Below are 27,594 nucleotides of genomic sequence, written 5' to 3' on the forward strand. Positions count from 1 at the left end.
CTGCTTCATGGGCAAAGATAACAGTAGCCTGGCTAAGCAGCACAGTATCCCCTGGAGCTTTCCAGTTGCTGGGCACCATGATCTCACCCTGAATCTGAATCGCCTTCCTGGAAAGTGGTGGCAAAAAATGCCCTAGTCCTGCTGCACTGGGGTGGGGAGGGTGTCATAAACAAGCATTGCTATTTGAACCCCTGGCTTGCTGCCTGTCTAAACAGTGGGTTCAATTACCAATAACTGTCAGTCTAGCTGCACAAAAGTTAGGTGGTGGGGTTTTTTCCTACTGTTTATTGTTGATAAATCTATTTGGATATGAACATGAGGCACTTTCTGAGCTGGTGTTGCTTATGGGTTCCAGGCTGAGCCCAAATCTGCTATGTGACATGCAGAAACGACATGGTTTTATTCTTCCCAGCAGCTGGGATGAGCCCTGGTTTCTTGCACATTTGCTCTAGGGATGACATGGCTTTGCTGTACGCATGCTGGCAACAGGAAAGAAAAAAGGATCAGTAATGTGAGCTCAGTTTTCAGAGCAGAATTCCCACCTGTAAAAGACTTATTCCTGAAAAAAAAAATACAAACAAAACCCAAACCACTTTCCCAGTCTTCCCAAATGGTGATGGAAAAAGCTGCTCAAAGAAGGCCCATCACACCAGCATCACCCTACTATGGCAGATCCTAGCAGGCTCAAAGGAGGGCACAAGAAACCCTGGGAAATGCTCCTCATGAGCACTGAAGAGCTGGTTTTGAAATGTGTTCCTTAAAAACCCTTACTGACGGTGATGTGCAGCCCTGTTACTGTCCTGATCTTTTTGAAGCTCAGGGCCTCGGTGGTATCTCACAGTGAGCCCTGAAAGAACTCCAAGTGAGAGGTGCTGAGACTGGTTTTTAGCATAAGAGCAGCATGGGATGGGGCCTTTACATCAGCCAAAGAACATTTCAAAGAGCTTAGTTACAGAACCAAACTAGCATCTTTCAACAGGCTACAGCCAAAACAACATCCATTCTGGAGGAGTCCTACACCCCACCTGGCAGCGAGGCAGAGTCACTCTCCCGACATGCATTGGCAAGGGTATATGGAACTGCCCCCCCCCCCGAGATTACCTTTTGATCAGTCCTCATTTTCGCCTTGTAGAAGGGGACTGAAGCTGGGCAGGCCGGCAGCATTGTCTCCTGCATCTGCTCAAACCTCTCCTGCACATCTTCCTCCTGCCACCAGAAAGACAGACCCCACTCCATGTGAAAAACACACATCTGGAGGCATAGGAATCAACCGATCCCAAGTGCCTCATTGAATGCCAATACACCAGTATCTCCGAAGCCTCGGAAGTGAGAGGTCCTCTCTTCCTATGACTTAGGTGAGCAGATTTGGGCAGGACTTTGGCCAAAATTCATCTGGAAGTGTAAAGCCCCAAATGGAGTTCCTCCAGCTGTCTTCACACAGCCATGCTCTGCCTGTGACTACCCACAGGACAGTCTCTCTTCCACTGCACAATAATCTTGCAGTGTGAAGGAAGTCTGAGCTTCAGTGTGGTCCTCACTGATCCCAACTAGCTAGCTGATGTCCACGCCCACATTTCTCCAGGGAACCTGCTGGAAGGTGTAAGCACACAGAAGAGGAACATGGGTTGAATTAAGTACATTTATTTTGAGTTACCAGCATGTGTATAATGTTTTCATGACATATTTGAGGATAGTTCTAGCAGATGCTTAGGCCACTTTCTGTGGTGATTCACGAGTAGCCTCAAGAAGGCGACAGTGGAATTCTGTTATGATAAAAGGCAGGTGATCAAATGGAATCTAGGTGAGAGTAAAAGATGCAGAACTGGTCTGGAAAAGGGAAAATGGTTCTAAGTAGGAAACAAACCTCCAGAGAAAAATGGGGTGGTTGCCTCCCAGCGCCTCAGTGGGGCCAGTGATGCTGGGAAGCTGCAGTGATCTGCCCAGTAAAAGGAACAAGAGAAACCAGCGCTGAGCAACATTAGTGGGGACACTGTTTATCCTCCCCCTGAAGATTTGTGCCTGTAACATCAGCAACTTGACACAGCTGCAGGACGTTGCTAAAAGGTGTGCTTCATTCATCTTTGGGGTTATAATTGATGTGATGACAGGAAATCCAGGGCTGGAAGCCATTAAGGGAGTATTTCTGAACACACTGAGTAACTTGGGTTAATAGAAGTGACTAGTGATGGATCCTTTTTCACCCAAAGAGGGACGTCTTGGACCCAAGCAGCCGGTTGGGGTTTCCCTGTTGACCTGACTGGAGGGTTGGGGTTTGGTTTTTTGCTCTTTCCTATACAGGTCTGCATCTGTATCTGAAAACTTCCACAGTCAGTAGGTCACAACATTCTGTTTAAAAGTAAACTCAAAATAACTCCTTTTTTTTTTTTCATCACATTATGTTTTTTACTCATACCCTCAAGGGAAACTAATTCAGTAGGATGGGAAGAACCTGCCTCTGATCTTTGAAATGCACCACATACCTTTCTAGAAGGGAAGAAGAAAACATTTCACTGAGATTTACAGTCAAAATAATCAGACACCTGGAGACAAAAGAGTTCCTTTTCTGTTTTCTTTCTAAAAAGTAAAAGCCACTACACATCGGCTAGAAATGGGGCTGCATTTAGGAAAGGGGTCACACAGCTCATATCCTGCTTATTCTCTTTCCCAAACACTTGTGGGTGCCCCCTGCTCCTGATGGGGATGGGCTTCTGGGAGAGATAGACCTATGACCTGTTCCCCTTAGCTGTTCTCTGCGAGCTGCAGAAGTTAAGCAGCAATAATGGAGATGGGTTACACCCACAAAGTGCTGATTCTCCCTCACAACCAGGGTGGGATCTCACCCTTTTGTTATAGACTCATAGAATCACAGAAAGGTTTGGGTTGGAACAGACCTTAAAGCCCATCCAGTTCCAACCCCCTGCCACATGCAGGGACACCTTCCACTAGACCAGGTTGCTCAAAGCCCCATCCAACCTGGCCTTGAACACTGCCAGGGATGGGGCAGCCACAGCTTCTCTGGGCAACCTGTGCCAGGGCCTCACCACCCTCACAGGGAGGAACTTGTTATTGTTCTTGAGATCTCATCTATATCTTCTCTCCGTCAGTTTAGAGCTATTCCCCCTTGTCCTGTCCCTACCTGCCCTTGTCAGAAGCCCCTCTCCAGCTTTCTTGTCAGTCCCTTTAGGCACTGGAAGCTGCTCCGAGGTCTCCCTGGAGCCTTCTCTTCTGCAGGCTGAACAAGCCCAGCTCTCTCAGCCTGTCTCCATAGCAGAGGTGCTCCAGCCCTTGGAGCATCTTCGTGTCCTCCTCTGGACTCACTCCAACAGGTCATGTCAGACCAAGTGGAGGCACTACCACCACATTCCTATCAAATAGGATGAAGGTTTTGAGCCTGACATTTAACAACGAAGGACAAAACCTGGAATTACTTCTGAAGAGGATAATGCAAAGAAGTGTGGTAAATGAGAAGCTTAAGAGCAATGTGCTTTGTCAGAACTGACAGAAGATCCTGAGCACCTCAAAGTTATGGTTTCTAAACAGAAGGCTGGCTACGTACCAGTTGCCACAACACAAAACACAATAGTTTAGCTGTACCAACTGGAAACAAGCCTCCCAACTACCCCTTGCACCTCTGGGCAGCGTGCCTGATTCCTGATAGTCAGCAGATGACTGGGTACTTAAATCACTCTGTCCTATTTTAGCCTCTTCATGGTAAAGCTAATGTGAAAGCAAGATGTATCTCCAGATAGTTGCTCTCTGCATCATAGCAGATAGCATTTCAATACCAGTCACTCTGGTTAGGGAAAGAGGCAGAGATGCCATGTCCTCCTCTTCCTCCCACAGGCTTAGTCGTGCCCTCATTACCATGCCACGTGCGGCTATCAAAGAGAATAAGCAGAGCTGCCAGGAAAACTCACCAGGCACATGACTCTGTTTATGGGAATCATTCCAGGTCTGATGTTGCCACCGGGCTTCAGAGCTTCCTGCACATCCCTGGGGATAAGGAAGGACTCATTGTACCAGATCTCGAACTCTGCAAAGCAAAGCAAGGGGCTTTAATGACAGAAGAGACAGGGGTAGATTGCTTCTGTCCATGAATCAGATAGGACTCAGTGCTCATAAACATTCAGATGGGACCTCAGAACCCCAACATCTTATAGAATCATAGAATCCTAGAATAGTTAGGGTTGGAAAGGACCTTAAGATCATGCAGTTCCAACCCCCCTGCCATGGGCAGGGATACCTTACACTAAACCATGTCACCCAAGGCTCTGTCCAACTTGGCTTTGAACACCGCCAGGGATGGAGCATTCTTGAGTTTTAACTTTTTTAGGAAAGTTAATCTAAAAGGACAGGGCACTGGTAGCTGGCATCGGCTGTGCTTAGACAACTGCTGTCTGCCCCTGCTGCCTGCCATGTGGCCGGACCGTGGTGGCCGGCCCTGGGGACAGTCCCCTGGGCTTGTGCAGCCCAAGATGCTGTCCACAAGGTGGCACTGCTCCTGCACCCTGGAGCCATCGTGCCCGGAGCTGGCCATTTTGAGTGGTCAGCATATTGGGGCTCAGATTTCAATTCCAAATGCTTTCTCCATCCAGTAATAGCCAGTGATAACACACAGTAGGAATTGTGTCCTTATTAATACTGGGCATTTCCCGGACACCTGCTGTGAAGCAGCTGTGCTTTGCTCCACAACTCTGGCACGTTCCCCCATGGAGTGGGAGAGCCCGTAGCCCCTGAAGAGGGCTGTGCTCCATAGGAGGGACAGTGGGAACTGAGCTGCTTTCTGTGCCAGGAGTTATGAAGGATAAATAAAGGTTAAACATAGAGCCCTGCTCTTGCGCAGCACGGTGGACATGATGCAATAGTGCTGACTTTGTCCCCTGGTTTTAGCTCTGAGATGACCTCTTCGCTCAGCGATGACCCAGATATTGAGTGAGTCCCTGCCTGTGTGCTTAAACAAACAGCAGATATCTGAAGCATGCAAAAACACCAAACGCAGCTCCAATGGAAACCAGTGGCAAAGTTTCTGCACATGTATGATTTGTCCCTGTCTGTCTCCTGGAATAAGCCAGGCATTTTTTCAGCATGGAATGCACTGATGGATACAAGCTGTGCTCTGACGAGTTTGTAGAAAATCAAAAGTTGCCATGTGCACAGCACCCAAATGTTTGTAAATCTGGCATCTGTACACCTACTGTCTTCCATCAGACAGCACAAATCCAAGATACAGCAAGACTACAATCCCATTACAGCAGATTCAAACAGAGCGGCCTGCAGTGCAGTGCACCAGAAATCTGCATTGCATCACCCTCGGCAGAGGTGTGACTTGTCCCACGAGGGTGGTTCTCAAGAAGAACACGCTAAAATGATCACTCTCTACTTCCTGCCAAGGCACCCATGCTGCACCACTGGAACCTGAATCTCACGGGGTACAGAGGACACATCTGTAGTCCAAGCTAAAGCCCTGGCCCAGTGCAGTTCCTTAGCCACCACCTCGACTAAATGAAATCATCTAGCTCAATGTCCAAATGCAGTCAAGCTTTAAGGTCCCTTCTAACCCACACCATTCTGTGATTCTGATTCTAAACTGGAGACTGTTTGGAAACTGCCCTGGCGAGCCAGTACCTGAGATGAGTTTGTTCCGGCATTTGTTCACCAGATCCTGGCAGTACTCGATTTCTGCCTTCACGTCCTGCAGTTCAGCATAACTAGACCTGTACTCTTCCTTCAGCTTCTTCAGCTTCACGATGAGTAAAAACTCCTTCTCATCAATTATGATGTGTCCTTTCTCATCAACATACTCTCCTGGAGGGTAAGAAAAGGAAATTAAGTTTTCTTATGAGGGTGGAGAGGAATGAAGAACAGTCATTAAACTTTGAACCACACAGTAGTTACCCAGTTATACTGAGGTTAACCACACAACTGACATTTCCTTAGACACGCTTACTACAAATACAATGCTGGAGTGGTGTGCAGCAGAAATCTCTGCTGAACTCCTGAACCCTCTCAGATACCAGTCCTCCCTCAACTGAGTCATGTGCAGTTAAACCTTAAGAGGCCAACAAGAAAGCTGGAGAGGGACTTTTTATAAGAGCCTGTAGGGACAGGACAAGGGGGAATGGCTTTAAAAGGACAGAGGGGAGATTTATATGAGATCTGAGGAAGAAGTTCTTCCCTGTGAGGGTGGTGAGGCCAGGGATGCCAGGGATGGGGCAGCCACAGCTTTTCGGGGCAACCTGTGCCAGGGCCTGATGAAATAAAGCTGGTAGGAGATGCATTTCCACCAGAGTTAGGGCAGGCGTGCTACCCAGGATTTCTGCACTGTGCTGGCCTGCTTTTGTTAGCAGAATGCTGCCTAATCCATCACAGCATGGGGTGAGGAATCAACCTGACTGCAGCTCACCTCCCCAGTGTAAAGCCTGAGTAGCATGACTCGGTGAGAATGAAAGGTGGAGGACACAGGTGGAGGACTCAGGTAGCAAAACACAAGCTCAGCTGCAGAGCTGGGGCATAAAGCCTGGCCCTGGCAGGCAGCAGTGGTGGTCCACTGGTCTCACTACCAGAACTGCTTTGAAACCAGTGGCTCCCCTCTTCTGTCAGATTGTTGCTGGCCAGTGTCCACTTACCTTGCTGCCACCGCTCCTGCTGCTGATCCTCCAGGGCCTTTTTGATGCTCTCCATCTCAAGCTTGATGGAGTTGATCCTCTGTGTTACTGTACTTCTTCTCTTCTTCCTGTCAAGTAGGATGCTTTTGTTCTCTTTAAAGATCCGGCTGATCTTACTTCCATACTCCTCTTTAAACATCTCAAATGCTGCTGGCTTGGGCGGAGGGGAGCTGCAACAGAATTCAAAGAAAAGACACATAGACATGGGGAGGTCAGTTCTGCCCTGCAGCACAACAGAGTCCATAGCTGCCATAGCTGAGGTTTGAGAATGGTATTCCAAGGTGCCCTCAAAGGATCCTCAAAGGATCTCACTGTCCTAGCTGCACCCTGGCACCATCTCTGCACCAACCCTCATACGTGTACCCCAGTACTATTCCCAGAGGAAACAGTTATTAACATAGAAACCACATTCCTTAGGAGATGCCTCAGAACTGAGTCTCCCCTGGAAAGTGGACTTTAATGGTCTGAATTTTCAGAAAAATAGTAATTACTGTTCCTCCCGATTGTTAAACAGAAATGCCGTTGCTCTTTCTTTGCTGGATTCCCAGCACAGACCAGTCAGTCACCTCTGCCAACAAACCCCACAGCTGCATGGGCTCTACAATGCTGCCACCCATGGCTTTGGAGTCTTGCCTATTTAGAAAGACTGAATTCAAAGCGGCGCATGTCGATCCTGACTTTTCTATGAAATGGCTGTGATTCAAATGCTTTGATGCTCTGAGGGCTGAAGCACCTCTCCTGTGAGAGAGCTGGCCTTGTTCAGCCTGGAGAATAGGCAACCACTCTTTGATTCTATGATGCAAATGTGCTCCCATGAACACCAGCTCTTAGTTCAACACAAACCACACTAGGCAAAAGGAGAGGCCCTGAGGGGAATGTCACACTCTCGTGGATGCTGCTCTGTGCTGTATATGGTTGTTCTTGGTGTGCAAGCTGGATCTGATAGCAGAAGGTAGCCAGAAGTCTCTACATTCTTCAGTCCAGACTGATCAAAGCAAAAGTCTGGCTACTGCCTTTCCCTGACTGACCTCTTCAGAGCATTTTCAGACTTCTCAAAGGCTGCATCAGACGCTTTCCCTGCCAAACTGCTGGCATGGCAATGTTAACAACCACCACTGGGCAGACTGCCACAGCTACAGCTTTGACAGCCAGCTACCAAGCTACCTGAAGCACTCTGGGTGCCTTACACAGCTGCAGCAGCAGCCTTCACTGCCAGCCATAGGAATTTTAGATAAATACTAAAACACATGCAGAGGCCTTGGAGGAGCATGATAACATGTTAAGGTGCTTCAGGAGTAAATTCTCCTGGGACAGCTTCATTGCAATGCTCTCCCTGAGCAGCAGGAACGAGAAAGGACTGGTTGTCTACAGCACAGGCAATGCAGGTGCTCACAATACTTAAGAGCTGCATTGCTTGAGAGCTCTCAGCAAGAAAAGATGGTTGATGATGGGAAAACCAGTGTCCTGAACTGGTTTGTAGAGAGCCTTGGCTGAAATCCTGTGAGCTAAACAACCTCATGCTGTTGAGACCATTCTCCTGGAAAGAGTTCTTTGTCTTGGTACCCATAGCATTTTTCACCCCATCCACTCATCCGGAACAAAAATGCAATTCAGTGCTGCCCTCCCATGCTAAACTCTTGTCTTGCTACAAGCAGCTGGTTGGCACATTGCTCCACTTTTGGCCATTTTCCACTCTTCTGTTTTGATATGGTACCTCCTGACATGATCTGTGCAGCTATTGACCCATTTTCATGACTACATGGGGTTTTGTGGCTGCACATGTGGTGCTTCTGCACTTTTATTATTAGCTGAAGGTTAAAGAGCGCTGCAATTTTCAGAGACTTCCCAATTAATCATAGAATCCCAGAATGGTTTGGGTTGGAAGGGACCTTAAAGCTCATCCAGTTCCAGCCCCATGCCATGAGCAGGGACACCTTCCACTAGACCAGGTAGCTCCAAGCCCCGTCCAACCTGGCCTTGGAAATGCCAGGGATGGGGCAGCCACAGCTTCTGTGGGCAACCTGTGCCAGGGCCTCACCATCCTCACAGGGAGGAACTTCCTCAGATCTCATCTAAATCTCCCCTCTGTCAGTTTAAAGCCATTCCCCCTTGTCCTATCCCTACCTGCCCTTGTCGAAAACTCCTCTCCAGTTTTCTTGTCAGCCTCTTCAGGCACTGCTCTAAGGTCTCCCTGGAGCCTTCTCTTCTCCGGGCTGAACAAGCCCATCTCTCTCAGCCTGTCTCCATAGCAGAGGTGAGGTGCTCCAGCCCTTGGAGCATCTTTGTGGCCTCTTCTGGACTCGCTCCAACAGCCCCACGTCTTTCTTATGTTGGGGCCCCAGAGCTGGACACAGTATTCCACGTGGGGCCTCTCAAGAACAGAATAGGAGAGAATCCCCTTCCTTGACGTGCTGGCCAAGGCAACGTAATAGAGAAACTGGCCAGGGCAGCGCTCAAAGCAGGTAGAGAAGATAACCACCAACAACATAATTCAGCACACAGGGTGTCCCTACAACCACTGCTGTCCTGCAATGTATTAATGAATCCAAGCAAGCAAGATCTCTGAATCCCTTCTCTTTACTTTGAAGCAGATAGTTGTACTAGGGGAACACAATGCAATCACTTTGGTGTAAATCAATCTCTGGCAAAGGAGATATTCTTCCTCACAGGAAAAACTTACCTGGGCTGCTGGGAATCCTCCTCAGGAGATGGCTTTGAGAGCTCTGCATCAATTTTTGCTGTATTCTGGTCCCTTGGTACCTCTTTCACATCCAGATCCTCAGTGGAAAACATTACCTGACTTTTTGATGGTAAATCCCCTTCCACATCTTTCCAAGAAAGATTGCTCCTCGTTCCTTCCTTTCTGGGGGGGGGAAAGGTGAACCAGATTAATTAAATTTTTCATGAAACCAGATCTTGCTGGGGGTGCTAGCGTTGCTGATTCAAAACACTAGCAGCCTGATGAGGCTCCTGCAAAAGCCTGCAGTGAAATACCTACTGACAACGGGTGAGATCAGCTTTGTTCTCACAAATCCTTACCTCCTAGAGCAGAGAAATTGCCTTGTGTAGCAAATAATACAGAATATAGCACAAGCTGGACTAGATCTCTAGAGAAGGATCACAAGGACAAGAGTCCCACCCTGTCTGGAGTGAAGCATGCCTGCAAACAGGATAAACCTCTTTACCTTCAGAGGAACATACAAACTGAATTCCCCAGGATTTGATCTAACCCACATCAAAATCAACCCCAGCTCTCTGTTCTTTTCCCTTAGCTCACCTCCACAAACACCACCAGCCTTATCTGCAGGGGACAGTGTGACTTCAAAGGGATACAGAAAAGTGTTTGCTAAATCTCCTTGCATCTCCCTAAAAACCAGAACTGCACAGAGGAGCCCACTGTGTCATGTGGATACTAATGCCTGGGCAATTCCTCTCCTCTGTAATACAAGGACTTGGACCAACATAAGAAGGATGTGGAGCTGTTGGAGTGAGTGCAGAGAAGGTCACAAAGATGCTCTGAGGGCTGGAGCACCTCTGCTATGGAGACAGGCTGAGAGAGATGGGCTTGTTCAGCCTGGAGAAGAGAAGGCTCCAGGGGGATTTTAAAGCAGCTTCCAGTGCCTGAAGTGGCTGAGAAGAAAGCTGGAGAGGGGCTTTTGACAAGGGCAGGTAGGGATAGGACAAGGGGGAATGGCTTTAAACTGACAGAGGGGAGATTGAAATGGGATCTGAGGAAGAAGTTCTTCCCTGTGAGGGTGGTGAAGCACTGGGCGGAAAAAGATCCTTTGATTTATAAAAGTAAGGTCCCCTGCATTGGCTGTTCCTACCACTGCTCCCATGGCCAAGAGCCTCCTCTGCACTCACTCCAAGATATCCATGTCCTGAGAGTGTGGCTGGTGGCTATAAGGACACTAGAAACCCTTACAGCACTATGCTGAATTGTCTTTCTTGAGGAACCACAAAACTTTTACATACTTGTTTAAGCCAGCTTCGTCTCTGTCTTTCCCCATGGGTTGCTGCCAATCACACCTTGATCAAACCTGGTCACTGTGCTGACACGTTATCAGAGAAAAGAGAGAGCAGTCTGGCTACTTAACTCACCTGGACGCCTCACCATTCCTTCTGGATTTCTTCTTCCTACCACGTCTGGGTGAAGGAGCAGCTCTTGTGTCAAAAGCCTGCTCATCCTCTTCCTGCACCAAATGGCCATCCACATCAACTACACCTGCCTGGAAACAGGAAGAAATAAAACATGGACCAGAAAGCATTAGACCTGTAGCTTTCTGTACCACAAAAGCTATACAGCCCTTGCTCAACAGTTATTCCATCCTGTTGTATCATCTAATATGGAAACCTGTACACATTAGCAAGTATTCCAGGGAAACACATCTGTAAGAAAGAAGTGAGAACTAAAATAAGGCCAAAATCATCCTCAAATTCATATGCCAAATGTTTCAGCCACTTAGAGGGAGAACAACTTGGGTCTAGTGTCCCAAAAGAAATAAAAGCACCCTCAGAAGTCTGGTGAGGCCCCGGCTCAGGCTGCCCAGAGAAGCTGTGGCTGCCCCACCCCGGCAGTGTTCAAGGCCAGCTTGGACAGGGCTTGGAGCAACCTGGTCTAGTGGAAGGTGTCCTTGCCCATGGCAGGGGGTTGGAACTGGATGAGCTTTAAGGTCCCGTCCAAGCCAGACCATTCTGTGATTCTACGGTGATTCTTTGATTTCTGAGCTTCGTATTTCAACAGGGAAAAGTTGAGAACTTGAGGCAATTCATGTTACAGCAGCAAAGGAGCCAATTCTAAAATTGATTCTGGGCCAGGCTTGAGCACTGGACATTACCTGATGAAGAGCAGCAATAGTAACAAAGTCATTTTTGTCTATCAGAGCGTACTTGCTTCGTAATCTCGCCTCCACTTCACACTCCTGTTGACTAGGGGAGAAAACAGCCTCTTACCATTGTGTTCAAGGAGGACTATTTCTTATGTCAAAACCTTTGATAATGCCAATATCAGATTTCCAAAGAAAATAATCTTTTACCTGTGATCTGATTCCCAAACACCCCACCTTGCTCCTTCCATTCTTTCCATAGCCACTGTAACCTTTATTTACTCTCCTCTTCCTATTTTCTATAAACTCCCTTTAGGCCTCATACATATGGAAGCTTTCTGATGGCTATTTTAATACTCTATATAACCTTTTAGTGGTCCAGATCAAACCCTGTTACCTCCATTCAGTGCCATCCCCTTCCTTTAACCTAGTGATTTTTCAAACTGAGTGATTTTTTTATGGAAAAGCATTATCAGTAGGCTCAAATACACTATACAAGACTGAAAATTCTTAAAGAATCTCCAAGTTAAAAACTACTGAACTCCACTGTTTCAGAACAATAAAATGAGCCCCAAGTTAAAAAGAACTAATAGGCAAAATTTTATCATGAACCCATTTTGTTCTCAGGTCCCAAGCAAAGCCTGACTGCGCAGTGTGATGATGCACCACAGACACTTGTGCTCACAGAAGTTTCTCAAGGGCATGCAGCTTTTCTACAGCAATACCCCACTGTCACGCTTGTGAGTTGCAACCTCTACTGCCCAGCCAGGTCGCACAACTTGATGGGGCAGGGACTGCGTGTGCTGCCCTAATACCCTTATTCTTCTTTGTTCTCTTCTATTTCATGACATGCAAGCTGCTTGTCCTCATTTTTAGGAGCCTGTCATTCACCTTCCTCCCTTCAGCCTAAAAAACAACTTTCACCATCCACTGGTGACATTTTCCAACAGGCACTTTCTTGCTTTCTCCCATCCCACACCACGCATCAAAGAGCACCTCCCTGGAAACAGCCACAGAACCTTCTTATCATGCTCCTGCAATTGTTTTGTGACCTACCTTTGCCACAATCTCTAAAAAAACCAAGTAAACCTGATGACTTCTAGAGGCTGCTGTGGTGAGACCACTTTATATCACCTTATCCTACAAGGTCTGCTTTTTCTTTTGATCTGTTTGCAGAGTGCCTTGTGCAATGGAGATATGCTCCATGATTAGGGATCCCACACAGTTTATGCCCAGTGACAGTATATTTGCCAAGAACTTTTAACCAGTGACATTCACCATCGAGAGCCCTTGCACACAATGTATGAGCATTAGAAGTTAGAGGAAATAGTCTTCTTGTGCAGAGGCCAGCAGAATTTGTCCAGAATTGTGTTTTCCATTACAAGGAGGAAATGGCTTTAAACTGCCAGAGGGGAGATTTAGATGAGATATTAGGAAGAATCTCTTTCCTGTGAGGGTGTTGAGGCCCTGGCACAGGTTGCCCAGAGAAGCTATGGCTGCCCCATCCCTGGCAGTGTTCAAGGCCAGGCTGGATGGGGCTTGGAGCAACCTGGTCTGGTGGAAGGTGTCCCTGCCTGTGACAAGGGGTTGGAACTGGATGAGCTTTAAGGTCCCTTTCAACCCAAACCAGTCTGGGATTCTGTGACTCACCCATATCACTGTAAGTGTGATGCCACAGACAAAAGCCTGGTAGCACTTCTGAACTTTACTGTGATATGCATCAACCTTGGATATCTTACCTTAAAATCAGTTTGAACTGCTTGAATACCTCCTGGATTTGCCTGAGGTTCACTATCTGAGAAAGAGAGGTATACAGTGAAGATGCAGGTAAGCATTTCTAGGCTGTGGTCAGCTGTACTGATTCAAATATTTCAGACTGTAAGTACTCCGCTTTCCATTTGCTGGGTGTCCACGCTCAAGGAGAATTACCTTTATCCTGAGAGTCAGGCTGGAGATGGATACATTGCTCACTCTTAGAAGACTTTTAAAGAGAGAGCAATCTGACAGACTACAGTAAATTCCACTTATCACACAGCCACTGAGGTAATGAATTAATTATAATAATTTTAAAAGTTACATAGATGGCATCTACTGACCTTGCAGATTATGATGCTACTTCTCTTTGCACTGCTGGCCAAGACTGCCTGAGTACTTAGACCTGCCAGAGCACTATTGTTAGTCCTCTTACCCATAACAACAAATCAGTGCAGTCAAGCCATACTACTCTCTGTTTTGGAGATGATGATCGGATGCATGGAGAAATAAATAATGGGCAGTCTGCAGATGAGCAAGAATCTGCCTCCAACTCTCCCAAGGTCTGAAAGACTGGCCCACGCTATGAAACGCACAATCTCTGCTCTCAACCCTCTCTAAAAGATCCTTGAGTGTCACTGAAGACATCCTTCTCTGTGTAAAACTCCTTCGTCCTTCCCTACATTCCCTGCTCCACATCACATTTTGCAAGTCAGATAAAACACACCTTCACGTATGCCCTTCTTCTGCTCCACTCCTGCCCACTGGAGGGAGAAAACAGGGACTTTAAGAGAAAACAACAATTACATGAAATGAGAGAAAGTGTCTCAAGTCTTTCTTTCAAACTAAAGGATTATCTGTTTTGAAAACACTCTTCCAGCAACTTCTGCACTCTTGTCACAGTGGCTTCTGCTCACGACCAAACCGGATTTCACAGTAGCTCTGAGTGTGCATTTGCATTTCCATTTTCATACATTTTGCTTGTTTTCCTGTTTGCCCAGGCAGGCATATTTGTGTCCACAGGATTTCTGCTGGGTTTTTTCACAACCATTTTGCAGTCACCAGCTAGTTTCAAGCCAAGAAACCCAGCCTTAACGAACCTGTCTCTGAAAGACTGAACAGACTTTGGCAACACACCTTGCAAAGATTTAGTTTGACACCGGCAGAGCAAACTTTTGTCACTAATTATTTAAAGAAGTTCCAAATAAACCAACTCAAAGGGTTTCAGGACTGAGAAGTCTCCTCAAGCTTCCAAAAAAGCAAGAATGGAATGAAAACAAAGAGACAGTCCTTAACACACAAAATAAAAATTAAATTACTATTCTGTAGCACTTTTGGGGTTAAAGACAGCCTCTTCAGAAGACATTTTCATTGCTTCTGTCCCAGAGTAAAATCAGATGGAATCAGTATTTATGTGCTTCTCTACTAGAAAGCTACTTACATCAATTTCATCAATGGCTCCTTTTAGGTATCTATGGACTTGAGACTTAATCTCTTCTATCTCGATGTGAGACAGAGGGTCATAAGTCACCAAAGAACGATTTGCCTGAGAAAGAAGGTGAACAACTGAGTATCAGTAAATCACAAAAAGCTAAGCAAGTTTGGTGAACACCTGATGTGGCTCTAATGTGCCCAGGGAAGCCTTATGTTTAATTTCTGACTGCGACTCCACACACCATCTGAGTTGATAGGACATGGGACATGGGGACCTGCTGGAAGCAATGCATCCCCTGCACATTTCAATCACACAACAGGAGGGCTTCAAGAGCCTGAAAAAAAATAGGTGGGGTGGCTGGGGGCTGAAGCTACAACACAGTCTCAGTAGGATCTTCAGAGCTTTGCCTAAACCCCAAAAGACAGTGCTGAAAGCTGAAGGAAGAATACAGTCACACTGAGTGCTGAGTTAGCTGATCCTACTGCAAAAGAAAAAGTAGGACAAAGCTTTAACTAGGTCCCATCTAAGACGCTGCAACCTATTCCTTACCAAGCTGTCATGTATGGCCAGTTCCTGCTTCAGAAGAGCAATCTCCTTCTCCAAAGCCTTCACTGTCCCCTAGCAGGAAAACAAAAGGGTGAGCAAATGACTAAATGCTATGGGAGAAAAAACCCTACTGAAAAGCAGCATTAAACTGGCTGCTAGAAGATATCACAGCTGCACACCAGCTCCCCCAGGGTTTGCTGTCAGGTTTGCATCAGTGAAGTAGCAGCTCTGGAAATCATTTTGCCTTTCATTAGCTTCCAACAGGACAGCTTCTGTTGTGTCCTGGGTGTACTGCCTGCAGAGTCAGACCAAGCCATCAAAGGAGGGCCACCTGGCTTTTAATTTCATGCTTTCCTCAGCTGGTACTGTAGGAGCCATCACATTCTGGACTACAAGATATTATCTCAGAAGCAAAGAAGTGTGTACATTTCCACCCTGACTCTTACCGAACTCAGCGGGAGTTCTGACATTAACTTTAATAGAGGAGAAAGTCCCCTGTGATGTATTTGATTGAATTTCTCCATAACATGGAATATCTTCAAGCATTCACTATTTAGAATGTGTTTTCAGAAAGGTGTGGACACACAAATCACCCTGGGATTCAGGGAGAATTGGACACTGAGCTGCTTTTTAAGTGACTTGTTGAGCACAATAGCTTTCTTAAAGAAAAGTTAAACACTACTGGATCGGAAGCAGCACTAAGGAGAAGGACTTGGTGTTGGTCAATGAGAAGCCAAACACGACTCAAGCCATTCTGGGATTCTATGATACTCTTTCAGTTACTCTTTTCCACTCCACACATCTCAGATGAAAGGCACTGAAGAGGAAAAGACAGTTTGTTGCACAGCTTCTTCTGGAAGCTGTTGGAAGAAACTCCCCAGCTGTTTCTCTGCTTGCCAGCGAGATTAGACCATGAAATATGGCAGGGCTGTCATGCACCACATGAGTTGTGGATCAGATAGCTCTAAACTTGTTCCTTGGGCCATCAGTAATTCATAGAACATTCACTGCTGCCAGCTCTGTTTCAGCAGTGAAAGTGCACTCAGGACATCTGAAATAGTATCATCATTTTCTGTAAGTTATTTCCTAGTTTAAACAAGTTTTGTAATTGTGGCAAAAAAGTTCTGTTACCAGCAGCAAAGGGGATAATGCTGTGTAAAGCTGCAGGTAGGACTGTAGATCATTTCATAGAACTATAGAATGGTTTGGGTTGGAAGGGACCTTAAAGTTCATGGAGTTCCAACCCCCCAGCCATGGGCAGCGACACCTTCCACTAGACCAGGTTGCTCCAAGCCCCGTCCAACCTGGCCTTGAACACTGCCAGGGATGGAGCAGCCACAGCTTCTTTGGGCAACCTGTGCCAGGGCCTCACCACCCCCAAAGGGAAGAACTTCTTCCTCACATCTTATCTCAATCTCCCCTCTTGTCAGTTTAAAGCCATTCCCCCTTGTCCTGTCCTTACCTGTCCTTGTCAAAAGCTCCTCTCCAGTTTTTTTGTGGGCTCCTTTAGGCACTGGAAGCTGCTCTAAAATCCCCCTGGAGGGGCGATTCTCCCTTCTCCAGGCTGAACAAACCTAGCTCTCTCAGCGTGTCTCCATGGGAGAAGTCCCTAGGAATTTCCCCACAGACCATGGGAGTAGCCCACAACATAATATCTCTGCTAAAAGGTCAATCTTCTCAGAAAAATGAGGGACTTGTATGCATGCACTTGAAAGAATTACCACATGGCAGCGAAGACGTGACCATCTGCATGACTGTAACCTGTAGCATATTCAAGGTAACTGTAATTAAATACCAATGAAAAAAGGTTTAATACTAATCCATTTCATCAGTTACCTAAATTTAGCAAGTGTCAGCTCAGCTGATGAGTGGTAATTCATTACACTATCAAATCTCTGGTTTTTAAGGTCATTATCTTATATATTAATGAACCTGAGAAAAATTGCCTTCCTCTGTTCCCCTTCTCTACATACCTCTTGGTCATATGTCTCATTGAGGACTGGCTCTGTGGTGACCCATTTCATTCTGGTAGCAAACCGAAGAGAAGACAACTGAAAAAGATATTAGGAAGGATATAATTTTCATAATCTGTTACTTCTTAATCATATCAGATCCCAGAACACAGGAATAAAAAAGCTATTTAACTGCAGGGAGCAATATAGGATTTCTCATTCTGGGACCATATCTTCTAGTGCTCCATGGCTTCTGTGTGATTAGCCAGCTTTGGATGATGTCTTTGTCCTTTCTGCTCTGCTTCTGGACAGTTCTGTGTACCAGAGCAGTGATCTCAAAAATACCCATTCCCACTTCTCATAAAAATGAGACTTACACCCCAAAACCTCCAAATCGCATATCAATGGCCTTCAAGTTTAACTCCTGCAATTGTGGTATCTCCAGAGTAAATCCCTACAGCCTCCTCTTGATGCAAAGCTGACTCCTGAGCAATACTGTTTCTAGATGCTATCAGAATACAAGATGATAAAACAACTTTGCCTTGAAAACAGCTACCCAACAGATTAATTTGGGTTTTTTTGGTTTGTTGTTTTTTTTTTTGCTACATACAAACACACATACATTCATTTTTCTTGATAAAGAGCAAAGTGATTCCCTTCAAGGATACCAGCAGCAGAGCCAGCAGAGATAAAGGTGTCACTGTCCTACTCTACTCAGCGCTTGTCAGGCCACTCCTGAAATACTGTGCCCAGTTTTGGTCCCTGCTATACAAAAAAGATGTGGACAGACCAGAGGGGGTTCAGAGAAGGGCCACAAAGATCATCCAAGGACTGGAAAGCCATGTGAACAAAGGCTGACAGAGCTGGGCTTGTTCAGCCTACAGAAAAGAAGGCTCATAGGAGACTTTATCACCATGTTCCAGAATTCAAAGAGTGGCTACAAAGAAGATGGAGACTCCCTTTTCACAAGCAGTTCCATTGAAAAGACAAGGGGCAGTGGGCACAAGTTACTCCTGGGGAGATTCCAGCTGGACACAAGAGGAGAATTTTTCACAATGAGAACAATCAGCCATTTGAACAATCTCCTCAGGGAAGTGGTGACTCCCCAGTGCTGGACACTGTTAAGACTGGGCTGGACAGGATGCTGGGTCATGCTTTGCCTGTAAAGGTTGAACCAGATGATCCTTGAGGTCCCTTCCAGTCTGGGACTGCAGGATTCTATGATTCAGTGATGTCCAGTGATAGGACAAGGGGTAATGGGTGTAAACTGGAGCATAGGAGGTTCCATGTGAACATCAGGAAAAACTTCTTTACTGTGAGAGTGACAGAGCACTGGAACAGGTTGCCCAGGGGGGCTGTGGAGTCTCCTACATTGGAGATATTCAAGGCCCGCCTGGACAAGTTCCTGTGTGATGTACTCTAGGTTACCCTGCTCTTGCAGGGGGGTTGGACTAGATGATCTTTTGAGGTCCTTTCCAACCCTTGGGATTCTGTGATTCTCTGTGTTACAGATGTGGTTAAGTGGATTCAGTTCACACAGTGAGACTTTCATCAATTTCATTATTTCACAGGTTAAAAGCCCCCCACTGTTAGGAGGTTACTCCTGGTTCCTGAAGCAGCAGAAAGCCAGCTCAGCTCTGAACCACTGCAATCCCACTGATCTCGTTACGCAATGTATCATTTGAACGCATTCATAGAGTTGAACCATCAATAATTACCACTCCTCAGTGTGCTTAGATTTTAGCTGCTTGTGCCTGCTCTATTTCAGGCTCTCATTTCTTTCCCTGGGCCAGTTACCACTCATCTGTTTGCATCACAAAGCAGATTGGTAAGAGCAATCTCTTCTCTGAGCCTTTGAGATAAGATGAATTAAGCAGGATGTTGCTCTAGGACTGCTGCCATAGCCCTCCAGAGACTGATCTTTAAACCAAGCTACAGACAGTTGCAACAGTATCAAGAACAAGACCCGAATTTTGCAGAAATCAGTTCAACTTACAGTGTGTTCCACATGTGCCGCTTCCCCACAGATATTTGCCACTAGGACAGTATTGCAGTTTCTCCCTGGGAAAAATAAAAAAAAAAAAGTAAAAGAATAATTTTTTAAAAGGCAAATAAAATAATTAGGGGGTTTATTGCTTCATTTTTTTGGAACGTATTATGTTCTGTGCTGGCTAAAATAAGAGAAAAAAGAGCAACAAAGAACACAGCCAGTTTGTCCCTCTAAAGTTCCCATGGGTACGGAGACACAGTGGCACAGATTGACTTAAGAATAAAGGCAACATGCATTTCTCACATGGTGACGATGCAGTAGGAAGATGAGAATACAAACTGTGAAAGCCTGAAACTGGGAAAACTGGAGCAGAGGATTTTAAAATCCCTTAGCCTAAATCTAATAGTGGGGAACCTGGCAGGATGTGCCTTTCCTAAAAGCAACACAAGACTCGGCTCAGAAATGCGTTGAAAATCACTCTCCTTTCTGATGCCTTTGGTTACACCACACAAACCCCTCCAGCCTGTTTTCAACTGCTTTTTCCTTCCGTGTCTCCAGCATTCCAAGAGCACAAGCCTGGATTCATGATGTGCCTCAGCTTGGGGTTTATCACCTGCAGCCTGATGCTAACACAGGAGCACCTGAAAAGGCTTGTAACACGCTTTTTTGGTTTGTTTGTGGTTTTTGTGGCAGTTTCTTACAGCATTCTAAGGTTTTGTGAATTTCTACTAGTCTGATCAGTGTGGGCTTTCTAATGTCTCCTGCACCTGCTGTTTTATTTGATGGACAAAACCAGACATCCTTTGAACAATGGTGAGTTCTGTGTGTTTCAATGTTATGTCCTTACAACTAGGAACTGTTGGGGCCTGCTATGATGCACAGCTCTTACCCAGTGAGTCCTTGAGGATGTAAGTGAGCTTGCTCTGTCGGAAGGGGATGTGGTCCCTCTTAGGATCAGCCAGGGCAGTGATGACTTGCTCCAGGAACGACAGAGACTTGTTGATGTACGTGGCTTCCTTCAAAAGCTGTCCTTCAGACTGTAATGAAAGATCAAAAGGCAAAACTTCCACAACACATACTTCTGGCCAAACTGCAGGAGGGAGCATACTCCTCACTGAGAGTAAAACTCTGTTTGCCTCTGAGGGTGAGGAGCTAATTCAGACCTGATAAATTCATGAGCTAGAGCTTTCTTCAGTTTGAAAACAAGTTTTCAGAGACCTCAATTTTTCATTACAAGTCCACAAGGACCACTGCCTTTCCCTCAACAGGGTAAATCATATTTTGGCAAGGGGCTGATGCAATTTCTACTCTGCTCAATGTAGAATGTCACACAGAACCTGAGAAACTTTCATCTGTTGAGCCCTAACACCCTATGAAACTTCTGACAATTTGCCTGCCGTGACCAGAAAATGCACTGTCGCTGCTGGAATGAAGAGGAAAATCAGAGGCTCTTTGAGAAATTACAGGCTCAAATTAAATGAGTCTGGGTTGGAAAGCAAATGCAAGATAGGAGTCACATGCGGACTTAGAAATGGCACACAGCAGCTGCAAACAACTGAGCACCCTCTGACGTGTTACCGTGACTTACAATTTGTCACAGTGTCACCTATTTATCACAGGCTGAATTCTGTTGTGGGGAAAACCTGTAATTTCACCTCCATCTTGTTGATTACTGGGCTCATCACCACAGACTGAAGTATTTCTTCCATCACTTACTCCAGACTTGCTCAGTCTCTCTGAGCCTGCCAGATCTATTAAGTTGATTTTAGAGTTAACACATTTGACATCTGAGAAAAATCTGAAACGAGACTGAGGGAGAAAAGAACATAAACTGTAGACAAAACTGAAATACAGTAAAAAACAGATGTGTAAAGATCCTCAGCCATTCGAGTCCCCACAAAAACTGCTGGAGCGCTTACCTCGATGTAAATAGTAAAGATGCAATGGGATCTGGACGAATGCTTATTCAGTGCATGCTCTGCTATCACTCTTTTGTTCTCACCCTGCAAATGAAGTCAAACTTCAAACAGTGTTTTCAAATTTCTGCATTGGTAGAATAAAAGGAAATTATAAATCCACACAGTTAAATAAATGGCAGTTCGATCTTCACTCCATACAGACTGTAACTCCAATCAGTTGGTTCACAGAATCACAGACTTGTTAGTGTTGGAAGGGACCTTCCAACCAGCTCATCCAGTTCCAATCTCCTACCACAGGCAGGGACACCTTCCACTAGACCAGGTTGCTCAAAGCCCCATCCAAGCTGGCCTTGAACACTGCCAGGGATGGGGCAGCCACAGCTTCTCTGGCCAACCTGTGCCAGGGCCTCACCACCCTCACAGGGAAGAACTTCTTCCTCACATCTCCTCTAAATCTCCCCTCTGTCAGTTTAAATCTATCCCCCTTGTCCTGTCCCTACCTGCCCTTTTCATAAGCTCCTCTCCAACTTTCTTGTCAGTCCCTTTAGGCACTGGAAGCTGCTCTAAGGTCTCCCTGGAGCCTTTTCTTCTCCAGGCTGAACAGCTGTTAGGACAGTCAGAGCAGGAACTCACCATATTTGTTTTGCTTTCTTACTCAAAGGCCTCTCAAAGCATTTCATGGGGGGATTGATAAAGGTCACAGTTTACTATAATAATGCCTTTTACTGGAAACTCTTTCCACTTTCAACACTCAGCTCACAGAATTGTGGCTTTTTGAGAAACAGTCAGGCAAGCCTTGCTCAGAGGCAATACCTCCCTGGCTGTTTCAGTTTCTTGATGACTAGAAACCCAAAGCACTCCTCAGGCTTCAAATGTCATAGAAAACTCAAACGTACACAATAGCTACAAATCCGTAATGCCTGCTTACAGGAAAAGAAAGTGACATTGAAAATAATGTGGTAACTGTTTGTTAGGAGTGCCAGGCTATCACAGAGCAGTGATGCCAGGCTAGCAAGGCAGAAAAGGAAACGGAAGCCTCTACAGCACAGAAATGCTCCTGTCAATAGGTTTCACAGCCAGCATCTGCCTGGCTCTCAAAGGACGATGGCTTTTGAGAGCTGAAAGGTCAGTAACTGGCTCCAAGCTAGGCAGTGTAAATCCACAAGCAAGAAAGTGAAGAGCTTCAGGCATCAATACTATCAAGCCCAGTCCACAAATGAAGAATCACAGCATGTGGCCAGCCTCCTCAAAGCCTGGAGCTTTCTTTGTGAACCTCAAACCACAGGCAGAACTCATCTAAGGATACTGAATGGCTCCCCAGGCCCCACTTGCACTTCTTTTATTAACAGATCTCAAGCTAAGCTGAATTATCATTATCCTACTTTAAAAAGAAAAAGAGAGTTCTTGCCAGTCACAGAAGCTGGCTTAGGATACCACAGTCACGTAATTAAAGAGGCAAGTAAAATGCTTTAAGGACACCAGGTGGTTCCTGGTATGAATACACTTCCTGCATACAGAACCAATTCTTTATTCATGTTTTCCTTAAGAACTAAAGCATCCACAGTAAAAGAAAGATGCAAGTATAAGTAAGCAAACTCCCTTCACAAATCTAACCCCTTGTGTGAACATCCTGCTGTATAATCTGACTAATGGTACCTGTGCCATGATCATCCCAAACTATCTGCCTAAGATGCTGCTGCGAAGACTCTTTCCTTGGAACATGGACATAGCTAGGAAAGGCAGGTGTGTTTTTTCAGGAAGAAATTCCAGCGTGGATCAGCTGGTTGGTCTAAAAGGATCCCAAACATTGGACACTTTGTACTAAGCAACTCACCAACACCCTTATGTGATAACCAGGGTCATGAAAACAAATCTTTTGGGCTGTCTGGAATCTCAGCCTGCTGATGGGGCCAGTGAGATAAACCTTTTGAAATGAAGGCATTCTGTGGCTGCCTTCTGTATTTTGGTGCTGTCTGAAACCTCCAATGCTACTACGTTCTGTGGTCTCACCCCAACGTGTTTCTTCCATCACTTGACTTGCTCTGGCATACATTAAAACCAGAATTTCCCCAAGGAGATCTTCCAGAACCTCTGTGCCAGAACATGGGCTACAAAGAGTTACCAGTTCTTCTACCCACACAACAAAGAGGACAAAGAGGCCTGAACCTCCCCCCAGCCCTCCTGGCCACCCACCTCCTGCTTTACTGCCTCCTGCCTGCGCTAAGCCAATAAACAATTAGATGAAGTGTAATATTTGTTTTCTCTTGCCTCAAAAAGGAGACTTAGAGCATCTTCCTCGAGGCTAACTGTATGTATAGATAAGCCCTTCACATAAACCCCTTCTGGGCAATCCACAATAGCCATCTGCATGTCGCTGCTCCCATCGCTTGTCACGGTGGACAGAAGGTCAAACAAGGTCTCGTTGTAGATTTCCAGATAGGATATTCGGACAGTTATGAGTGGATCAGTGGATTGTGCAGTTGCTTTGAAGACCTATACAAAGACAGGAAGTCTGTCAACAGCAGTGCTAGTTCACAAACAGAATAATTAGCTGTTTATGGTGTTCCAGGAAAGCTATTCATAACTTTCTGAACAGCTACAAGTGCATCCACATGTGTGTAGCTAACTCTGAACAGGAGTTGCCTGAGGGCTGACAGGGCTAGGTCAACAATTTTAATATGATTTTGCAAAATGGAAGCACTGAAAACAACACTTTTGAGGGCCTGCTTACATTTGGGAAGCAGCAAATAAGAGTTAAACAGGAACAACTTCTGCAAATGACAATAAAGCATAACTACAGAATTCTTTCTGTCTTTGTTTCACAAAATCATCAAATCACTGGATGTTTTGGGTTGGAAGGGACCTTAAAGCTCATCCAGTTCCACCCAACCCTGCCATGGGCAGGGACACCTTCCACTAGACCAGGTTGCGCAAAGCCCTGTCCAAGCTGGCCTTGAACACTGCCAGGGATGGGGCAGCCATAGCTTCTCTGGGCAACCTGTGCCAGGGCCTCAGCACCCTCACAGGGAAGAACTTCTGCCTCAGATCTCATCTCAATCTCCCTTATGAGTTTAAAGCCATTCCCCTTGTCCTGTCCCTACCAGCCCTTATCAAAAGCCCCTCTCCAGCTTTCTTGTCAGCCCCTTTAGGCACTGGAAGCTGCTCTAAGGTCTCCCTACAGCCTTCACTTGTCCAGGCTGAACAAGCCCAGCTCTCTCAGCCTGTCTCCATAGCAGAGCTGCTGCAGCCCTTTGGAGCATCTTCATGTCCTCCTCTGGACTCACTCCAACAGCCCCACATCGTGCATGTCAGCTGTCTTTGTGGAAGTGGAAAGAATTCTGTGTCACTGCCTAAGGATAAACAGACCTGTCCCCTCAAAGCACTGCTAAGCTTGTGCCTGTGGACAGGGACATATCTATGTAGCAATGGGACTGACAAATCAGCATATTTCCAGCCAACACCATCCCAATGCTCTTAAACATTATCATTATTAGAGCACAAGGCCATGGTGTAGTAAAACAAATCTAGAAAGTAACTATGTTTTACAGGCTCCTTTAAATCTTTAATGATCTTATCTTAGATAAAAAGAATTAAAAAAAAAAAACACTGCTGGAGATTAATTTATAACATATTCACCATGTTAAAACATTTCTATGGGTATTAGCAAGAGCTGGTACAAGAGATGTCCTTGCTATTTCTTCCAGCTTCTTTTCCCAGTCAGATCCAATACCTGCTGTATAGCTCGTGGTATGATTCCTCGATGCTTGTAATCGGCAGTTGTTCCCATCATGGTGTAAGTTTTACCAGCCCCTGTTTGTCCATAGCACATTATCGTGCCTAGAAAAGATTCAAAAGTGAAAGAATAAACTCTGGAGGTAACCTCTGCATTTCTCATATGGAACATCAACAGGACCTCTCCCTCAGATCAAATCTCCACTTATTGTCAAAATAAGGCCAAGTGCAAGGTCCTACACCTGGGTCAGGGCAATCCCAAGCACAAATAAAGGCTGCGGAAGACTGGATTGTCTCCTAAGGAGAAGGACTTGGGGGTGTTGGTCCATGAGAAGCTCCCCATGACCCAGCAGTGTGCTCTTGCAGCCCAGAAACCAACCGCGTTCTGGGCTGCATCACCAGCAGTGTGACCAGCAGGTCAAGGAAGGGGATTTTCCCCTTCTACGCCACTCCGGTGAGATCCCCCCTGCAGCTCTACATCCAGCTCTGGGGCCCCAACACATGAGAGATGTGGAGCTCTTGGAGCAAGTCCAGAGGAGGCCATGGACATGCTCCCAAGGGCTGGAGCACCTCTGCTATGGAGGCAGACTGAAAGAGCTAGGCTTGTTCAGCCTGGAAAAGAGAAGGCTCCAGGGACACCTTAGAGCAGCTTCCAGTGCCTAAAGAGGCTGACAAGAAAGCTGGAGAGGGGCTTTTGACAAGGGCTAAAAGAAAAGAGGGAATGGCTTTAAACTGACAGAGAGGAGATTTAGATGAGATCTGAGGAAGAAGTTCTTCCCTGTGAGAGTGGTGAGGCCCTGGCATAGGTTGCCCCGAGAAGCTATGTCTGCCTCATCCCTGGCAGTACTCAAGGCCAGGCTGCACGGAGACTGGAGCAACCTGGTCTAGTGGAAGGTGTCCCTGCCTGTGGCAGGAGGTTGGAATTGGATGAGCTTTAAGGTCCCTTCCATCTCAAACCAGTCTGTGGTTCTATCATCCTATATTAATAAAAATAGCAGCAAGTTACCATTATAGCCAATTAAAGCTTCGGATACCAATTTCTTTGCCACTGTTTCATAAACCTGTTCCTGGGAGGTATTGTGAAGGACACCATCCATCCTAAAGCTCCAGCTGGTCTGCCTGCTATTCATAGCTTCTTTCTTGGCATCTTTTCTGAGGCACATCTGTATGCTCTGGAACCCAAAAAGAGATGAAGTTAACTTTGATAACCATGACAAGTTTCAGCAATTGTCGTCCGAAAAGAAAAACTATGCACTGAAGACCTTGAGGCCAGGAGGAAATGGAGCACAAAGAGCACTATTGTCATACTGAACTTGATGGTATTTTCTGGTAATACATATTCTAAAAAAAAAAAAAAAAAAAAAAAAAAGGAAAGGTGGCTCAGCTCATCTGCTGATGAGTGATGCGTCTGATCTTGTGTCCCAGGGAAATTATGAACTAAGCAAGAGAAGATGAAGGGAGGAACTTGCATAAGGGCAAGAGAAGATGAAGGGAGGAACTTGCATAAGGGAGGATAGAAACAGACTGTTCCACAGGCTGGAACTGAAGTTACCACTGGGAATTCCTCAAGGATCAGTCAGAGTCCCAGTCCTTTTGAGGATTTCCTCTAGTCACTGCATCAGCAGAAGTGTGCTTTCCATAGTCACACTTGCTGATACAAAACCACAAGCCTCTGTCAGCACAGAGGAGAACAGCAAGCAGGACAGAACAACGTGCAACAAAACATGTGGCCTTAAGGAGTGGAAGAATTCTACATTTCAGTGGGCAAAACTGAAATCAAATCCCAAACCTTTTACACGTGCAATCTCTTTTTGTCTACCTTGTTATCTGGCCCAAACTTGATCATATCTTGAGCAAAATCAGCTGTTGGCTTGACTCGCACGAATGCATGGACTCTCTTTCTTACTAGATACATACTAACTAGAGAGGGAAAAAAAGGAAAAAATCAACACTTGCATTCCCTAAAAACAAATGTAGTGTTATTTGTCATGAAAAGGCAAGCTACAGAGTAGTCAGTTTAAAAATAGTGTTGACAAATGTTCAGTTCCAGTTTCTATTCTTTATGAAAAGCAACTGTGGGCAACCAGTTGCTGAAAATTCTTTCCAGCACTGTTCTGCTCAGAATGCTGAGTGTGTATACAGAGAATTACTGATCATGATTTCCTCTTGTGTACCAGGCACATTAGTGTTTGACAGTACAAGCTTTCCCTCCTCTCAGGCTTGCAAAGAAAATAATTGCAGGAATATGAGAAGCATTTTCTTTTGTCCAGCGTTTTCAGTGTGTGAAGGCACTTGCAGCCTCCTGGTTTGTAATGTCTGATCATCCAGAACTCGATTTCAGGCTTCTGAGGTTTTGAGGAAAATGTGCTGTAGGTGAAACCGAGCCAAAAGGATCTCAACAGCACTGCAAAGGGCTGTGCAGTTGTTGGTATGCAAATATTTCCAGTGCTCTGAAGAGCAGTTACCTTGTTTACAGTCCGGATTGATTGTGCATTTCCTGTATTTTGGAATTAGAACCCCTTATTTATACTAAGCCATAAAAATATTTTAAAGTTCCTAATGAAGACTTGATCTTAGAGTTTCCAGAAGGAAAAAAAAAAAAAAAAAAAATCATGTGCCTGACAACTCCTGGTGAAATTCTTATTTTATTCTTCAGGTCCGTGTGAATGCTGGGAGTAGCTGTCAATACCCAGTGACACTAGAGGATCTGCTGACCAAAATCCGCTGCAGGTGGGCTCACAGGACACATCCAGCTGCTTAAAAAGCTGCTTTAAACC

At 45.7% G+C, this 27,594-nt stretch overlaps 1 protein-coding gene across 1 annotated transcript; it reads right to left on the reverse strand.

The window, feature by feature from the left end:
* Positions 1-323: 323 nt before the first annotated feature.
* On the reverse strand, positions 324-26,732 carry KIF9 (kinesin family member 9; the record flags this gene model as incomplete). Its single annotated transcript, XM_080611544.1, has 20 exons — positions 324-479; positions 1,102-1,206; positions 3,918-4,033; positions 5,626-5,805; positions 6,627-6,835; positions 9,346-9,528; positions 10,767-10,894; positions 11,504-11,594; positions 13,231-13,286; positions 14,685-14,789; positions 15,228-15,296; positions 17,198-17,275; positions 19,173-19,237; positions 20,056-20,203; positions 20,883-20,975; positions 21,086-21,169; positions 23,354-23,578; positions 24,816-24,922; positions 25,824-25,989; positions 26,637-26,732. The coding sequence occupies 20 exons, from the start codon at positions 26,730-26,732 to the stop codon at positions 372-374; spliced, it is 2,412 nt and encodes an 803-aa protein (XP_080467670.1). The 3' UTR covers positions 324-371.
* Positions 26,733-27,594: the final 862 nt, after the last annotated feature.

This window comes from Psittacula echo, assembly GCF_963264785.1.
Source record: "Psittacula echo genome assembly, chromosome: 2".
NCBI lineage: Eukaryota > Metazoa > Chordata > Aves > Psittaciformes > Psittacidae > Psittacula > Psittacula echo.